The 7338-nt window shown below is 43.0% G+C and overlaps 1 protein-coding gene across 3 annotated transcripts in view; it reads right to left on the bottom strand.

Annotated features, from left to right (window-relative positions):
* Positions 1–3068: 3068 nt before the first annotated feature.
* The window catches only part of LOC107847789 (cell division control protein 2 homolog A), a 37483-nt gene continuing 33213 nt past the window's right edge, over positions 3069–7338 (bottom strand). For all 3 annotated transcript variants that reach the window (XM_047395357.1, XM_047395356.1, XM_047395358.1), the window contains one exon: positions 3069–3523. In XM_047395357.1, coding sequence (XP_047251313.1) covers positions 3355–3523 — 169 coding nt within the window. In that variant the 3' untranslated portion in view covers positions 3069–3354. The remainder of the gene's footprint in view (positions 3524–7338) is intronic.

The following is a 7338-nucleotide window of genomic DNA, read 5'->3' as shown; positions in this document are numbered from 1 at the left end:
TACTCATATATTGCAACAGATGAGTGATATGTTGAAAGAGATAAAAATAATTTCAATATTGTTTTAATTTCTTCCAACAGATAGATAATTTGTTGCAATAGATAGATCATCTTTTGCAATAGGTAGATAATCTGTTGGATGAAATCAAAATAATATACCCAGTACTGTTTTGATTTCTTCTAACAGATGGCCCATCTATTGCAACAGATTACCCATTTGTTGAAAGAAATTAAAACAGTCTTGACAGTCAACTATTGAAATAACTGTTATGATTTCATCCAACAATTGACCTATTTATCGCAACAGATGAGTCATCTATTGAAACAATTATTGTTGTTTTTTTAACAGATGAACCATCTGTTGGAACATATGAGTTATTTGTTGAAAAAAATAGACCAGTAGCAAAATTTATCAATAGTAACAACATTTCTATCACATAAATACATAGATACATACATACATACATACATACATACACACATACATACATGTATCAACAAGAACACCAACAACAATATCACAATTTTTCAATATACCATATTTATCAATATAACAATACCAATAACACCAATATTTACCAAGACACCAGCAACAACACAAATAAATCGACACCATCAACACCAACACACACCAACAACTTTAATATTTACGAATACATAAACACCAACAACATTAACATTTACCAACATTTACAACTATAACAACACAAACAAAACCAACAACACTAATATTCAACTCCAACACCAGAAACATTTATCAATATTTACAAATACAACACCAGCAACAACAACAACAACAACGCACTCCCAACAACACCAACAAACACAAACAACAAAAAATACAACAAACACTAACAGATTAACATTTGTTTGTAAGTGTTCACTTAAACCAACAAAACCAACAGTTAGTTAGATTTGGTCACAACAGATGTCTCCGTAAAAAATTTAAAATTCAAGTTTCACTATTTTTACAATAGTGTTCAAAAACAAGAACTACAATAACAACGAAAAATCATATTTCACTCTAAAAAGATACCATATTTACATCAATCGCCATATTAAGAGAAGAAATACCACAAACTAGGATTTTCTTAGTCTCCATTTCATTTTTAAGCAACAAATATTAAAATTGTTAACCTATAAGAGAAGAGAAGTTAACTCAAGTTTCTCTTTTTCGTCATAACTAAAAAGCTCTAATTTTTTACCTGTGAAAGTAGAAAAGGAACGATGAATAACTCGAAGTTGTTGACATCAAAGGTTGAAAGTCAACAGAGAATGTTATCACGTCAATCGGTTGTGGAGGAAATTGACGGTTGAAAGTCGAAAAGGAACGATGAAAAACTTGAAACTATTGTCGCCAAAGGTTGAAAGCCGCCGAGTTCAAAGGTCGCATCGATCTGTTGTCAATGGATTGCAGCAGCTATTTGGTGGTTTCTTTTGGGAGAGAGAGTCAAGACGTTTGAGAGGAGAGAGAAGGGATTTTTGATTTTTGAAAAACTTATTTTATCAAAAATATAGTTGTGGGTTGATTTGTATTTTTAATAAGATTAAGAAGTTTTAAAAATATTAATTGAGTCCCTAATTAACTTAATCAATTTTTTAAATGGCTTTGACCCTTGAGCTTGGTCAAGTGTCACTGATATTTAAAACCAAATTTGGATGACACCTTTTATTCAATTTTCTCTGGCTACTTAGAAATTTCTCAGGTGCATTAATATGCCGCTATAACATGGCTAAAAGTCGAACAAAAGGTACTTACAGATTTCTCAGGCGTATTACTATTCAGCTATAACGTGAATGCGTAGTTGACCCTGCAGATGGAGCAGTGGATTTTCACATGCGTGCTCTCTGGTGTGAAGTCGCCCAAATTGGACAGTGTTGGGTATATTGGCCATAACATTCTGTATAGAAGTTTAAGTGACTAACGATTTGAACCATTGAAAATTAGAAGCAAAGAACTTTATTTAGATATATTAGCCAAGTCCTAACTCATTATACATTGAGAGTAGTGACCGTTTGAAGCCAGGCTTAGTGCGCGCCCATTTGAAGCTTTACTCCATAGTGTAGTTTCGAATTCGGTTTGGCCCTAAATCACTTCCAATACACCTCATATAAAAATCTCATATCCACATTGTATTCTTCATATTATTAACCCTAATTTGCACGCAAATAAATTTAGTTAGCACACGCTGAACTTCTTAATATACTTTTACCTTTTCGAAATTTCCTATGGTGCAACAACATATAACTTATTCATGGTATTGCCAACCATATTGACCCTCATTTGCATGCAAACTACACAAGGGTTTGAGAAAGGATTTGAGATTTGAAATGGTAGTGTTCTGCATTTTGAATGTTTGGTTCTCATACAACATAATTATGGTATTATTATACCACAATGTTCTTGGTATAATACATCAGTTGATGCACCAAATTATACCAAATTTAACTATACAAGATTCAGAAACAAACCAAATATTTGTTTAACCAATGCCAAATCCTAAACCATTATTTCACTGAATCCATTAAACCAAAAAACCGCTTAGATTTTAAAAGTTTTCTCGTGATTTTTGATGACCATTTTTCTCCTTTTACGACTTCTTTCATTTCTTTGCATTCACCATTTGAAGTATTCCATAACAGTCATGAAGCAGTTCGTTGATTTTTCTTTCGAAATGACACCAAAATATTTTGGCAACGCGCTGGATCTTGGAGTGCTACTAGACTAAAGGACATGTCGTATAGCTTGAAAATGGAAGTACAATGGACGAAATCATTTGGGAAACACTATTTACATGCGCCCCCCCCCCCCCCCCCCCCCCCCCCCCCCCCCAACTGAGGTAAATTAGATGAGATAATTGCATAGTCTCTCAGCAACAGATTTTGGCGTATGCTGTAAATTGTAATGTTATTGAAATCATGAACTATGGGACCAACTGGAATGTAACATCAAAATAGAACTGGATATAGACCAGCTGCATCATCATGGAATGGCACTGGCATAAGCAAGGAGTCGGATAATCAACTCAAGCTTTGTTTAACTTGGCAAAACTATGCAAAACTCGTAAATGACACACCAAAACCAATGTATTTAACATTACAGTATCCACTGGTGTATCTAAACAAGTAGTTATTGATTGTACAAGGATACAAACTCCAAAATAGGACAAAAAGGATATTACATTGGAAAGTATGCTACAACAATTGGACACGAATTGTGACCACAGATGCTGGAACAGGAAATATCCATGACGGCTTTGCCAAGACCATGCTAATATAAATTGAATCACCTTAGAAGAAAAATTTAAGGGGGGTGGGGGGGGGGGGGGGGGGGGTGCAAGAAAGGCCCTAAAGATCACATAGATTCTCCAGAACAAAACCTTGTAGATGACATACCAAATTTAAAATAGCTTTCTGGATGAAGGGGCAAAGAATCACGGTACATACCCAATATCCTTGAAGTACTCATGCCCAAGGGCATTCCTGGCGGTGATTCTCTTGCTGGGATCCAAGCAGAGCATTTTCTGAATGAATAACACAGGATGGCATCAGTAACATAGGGGCAAGAGATTTCTAACAATAAAATGAATTCTCTGGATATACAACAACAACAACAACAAACCCAGTGTATTCCCACTTAGTGGGGTCTGGGGGGTAAGATGTACGCAGTCCATACCTCTACCTCTGATGAAGTAGAAAGGCTGTTTCCGAAAGACCCCCGGCTCAAGGCACAAGATATCACACAAACACATAGTAAAGCACAGAAGCAGATGACATAACATAAATACGGCACCCATAAGGAATATAAAACAGAGGAAAGCAGAGGAAAGCACACAGATTCGTAATAAGCATGGAACACTGAATACGGAATAAAAATAAAAAAAAAACCCCACCAAGTAATTCCCTACACTAGCGACCCAATCTGGCCCTACTCTTCTGCCGTAATTCGCGTCTTCCAGACCTTCCTATCTAGAGTCATGTCCTCGGTGAGCTGTAACTGTTCCATGTCCCGCCTAATCACCTCACCCCAGTACTTCTTCGGCCTACCCCTACCCCGCCTAAAACCATCCAACGCTAGCCTCTCACACCTACGGACCGGGGCATCCATGCCCCTCCTCTTCACGTGTCCGAACCATCTCAATCGTGCTTCCCGCATCTTACACTCCACTGAAGTCACACCAACCTTCTCCCGGATAGTCTCATTCCGAACTCTATCCCCTCGAGTCAGTCCACACATCCAGCGCAACATCCGCATTTCTGCCACCTTCATTTTTTGGATGTGGGAGTTCTTAACTGGCCAACACTCCGCTCCATACAGCAAGGCCGGACGGACTACCACCCTATAGAATTTGCCTTTAAGCTTGGGCGGCACCTTCTTATCACACAGCACCCCCGACGCGAGTTTCCACTTCATCCATCCCGCCCCAATACGGTGCGAGACATCCTCGTCAATCTCACCGTTACTCTGGATCACGGACCCGAGATACTTGAACTTATCCCTCTTACATACCTCCTGTGCTTCCAGCTTCACTACTACCTCGTTCTCCCGCCTCACGTCATTAAACTTACATTCCACATACTCTGTCTTGCTTCTGCTCACCCTGAACCCTTTAGACTCAAGAGTTTGCCTCCACATCTCTAATTTGTCATTTACACCCCCTCGAGTCTCATCTATCAGAACTACATCGTCTGCAAAGAGCATACACCACGGCACCTCCCCTTGAATACGCCGCGTCAACACATCCATTACTAACGCAAACAAAAAGGGACTAAGAGTAGATACCTGATGCAATCCTATCCGGACAGTGAAATGCTCTGAGTCTCCTCCCGCCGTCCTCACCTGGGTTTTCGCTCCCTCATACATATCCTTAATTACTCTGATATATGCCTGCGGTACTCCCCTCACCTCCAAGCATCTCCAAAGCACCTCCCTGGGGACCTTGTCGTAAGCTTTTTCCAGGTCGATAAACACCATGTGCAGATCCTTCTTCCTTTCCCTATACTGCTCCACCAACCTCCGTACCAGGTGGATTGCCTCCGTCGTCGAGCGGCCGGGCATAAATCCGAACTGGTTTTCCGAGATAGACACTACCCGTCTCAGCCTCACCTCGACCACTCTCTTCCAGATCTTCATAGAGTGACTCAATAACTTAATCCCCGTATAGTTATTACAACTCTGAATGTCCCCCTTATTCTTATAGAGAAGGATCATGGTACTCCACCTCCACGCCTCGGGCATCTTTGCGGTCCTGAAAATTTCATTAAACAATCCAGTCAACCACCTTACACCAGCCTCTCCAACGAACTTCCAAAACTCCACCGATATCTCATCCGGCCCCGTCGCCCTACCTCTACGCATCCTGCGGACTGCCTGTCTAACCTCTTCTACCTTAAAACGTCTACAATAGCTAAAATCCCGACACTCCTCTGAGTGCTCCAGTTCCCCTAACACAATAGCTCTGTCCCCCTCGTCATTCAAGAGCCTATGAAAGTACGACTGCCATCTCTTCTTTATGTGGCCGTCCTCCACCAACACTCTATCGTCCTCCCCCTTAATGCACCTCACCTGATCGAGGTCACGACCCTTCCTCTCCCTAGCCTTAGCGAGTCTAAACAACTTTTTCTCCCCTCCTTTCCCCTGTAACCCTGCATACAAGCTCTCAAAAGCGGCCGTCTTAGCTGCCATGACCGCTGACTTCGCCTCCTTCCTCGCTAGCTTGTACTCTTTCCTGTTTTCCCGCTTCTCTTCTTCGTCCTTACTTTCCACCAACTTAGCATACGCCTCTTTCTTGGTCTCCACTTTCTTCTCCACCTCTTCATTCCACCACCAATCCCCCCAATGGTGACCGGCCCGGCCCCTAGAAACACCCAACACCTCCCTTGCATTCTCCCTGATGCACCTTGCCGCCCTGTCCCACATACTATCCACGTCCCCCCTACACTCCCACACCCCCTTGCCCGCCAACCTCTCCCCTATCTCCCACGCATTCACTGGCGTCAAGCCGCCCCACTTAATTCTCGGTCTACACTCCTTACTCCTCCTCTTTCTATTCTTCTTTACACCCAAATCCATAATCAAAAGCTATGTTGGGTCGAGAGATTCTCACTCGGGATGACTTTACAGTCCTTACACAACGCCCTATCCCCTTTCCTAAGCAACAAAAAGTCAATCTGGGTCCTGGCTATCGCGCTCCGAAAAGTGATCAGGTGCTCGTCCTTCTTCGGGAAGCCCGAGTTCACCACCACCAGCCCAAAGGCCCTCGCAAACTCCAATAGGGTCGCCCCCTCTTCATTTCTCTCTTCAAAACCAAAACCACCATGCACATCCCCAAAGCCTCCCGGTAGCGCCCCGATGTGCCCGTTGAAATCCCCTGCTACAACAATCTTCTCCGAACTGGGCACGCCTCTCACCACCTCCTCCAAAGCCTCCCAGAACCGCATCTTCTCCTCCCCCTCCGCTCCCACTTGCGGCGCATAAGCACTACACACGTTCAAGGTAAACCCCCAAATGACCAACTTAATAGTCATCAACCTATCGTTGATCCTCTTCACCTCCACTACCTGACCTCTAAGCTCTTCATCTACTAAGATGCCAACTCCATTCCTACGCCTCTCGCTCCCAGAGTACCACAGCTTGTAACCATCCACATCCCTAGCCTTAGACCCTACCCACTTGGTCTCTTGGACACACGCAAGGTTGATCCTCCTCTTCCTAAGAATCTTCACAAGCTCTACGGACTTACCCTGAAGGGTCCCTATATTCCAAGACCCAACCCTCAGCCTACCGTCGCTATCCACACGCCCCCCACTACCTCCCCCTCGGCCCAACCGTGGCCTCCCGCCCACTCCGGCCCTCTCCCCATCCCCCGCCCCCACCACGGCCCCACGCCCCAACCCCCTCGGACATGACCCTATCCACCCATTACCACCCACAGCCACAACTACCCGACAGTATAGGAAAATATAAAGATGAACCCGGTGACAGTATCAAAGCAGCAGCAAGGAAATACAAAGCTCACACACATTCAAAGTAATATTCCCGAAGTAAAACTAAGAAACGACCACAGCAACAGCAACAACAGACAACAGACAAGGTACAGGGGCTACTACGAGCAAAATACTAAGGATGGAATATGAAATAATGAAATAAAATGCAATAAGGATGGAATATGAAATAATGAAATAAAATGCAATACGAAATAACGAAATAACAAAGGTTAGAAGTCACCGGATTTCGCTTGGAGTTGCGGCTGCTGGAGACGGCGTAGCGGTTGCAGACGGAGTAACAGAATTGGCGGCTGGAGACCGGGCGGCGGCAGGTTGAAGGCCGAGGTGGGGG

Source organism: Capsicum annuum, chromosome 8 (assembly GCF_002878395.1).
Source record: "Capsicum annuum cultivar UCD-10X-F1 chromosome 8, UCD10Xv1.1, whole genome shotgun sequence".
Taxonomy (NCBI): domain Eukaryota; kingdom Viridiplantae; phylum Streptophyta; class Magnoliopsida; order Solanales; family Solanaceae; genus Capsicum; species Capsicum annuum.
Note: the sequence above shows the minus strand (reverse complement) of the source record. Positions and strands in the feature narration are given on the sequence as shown.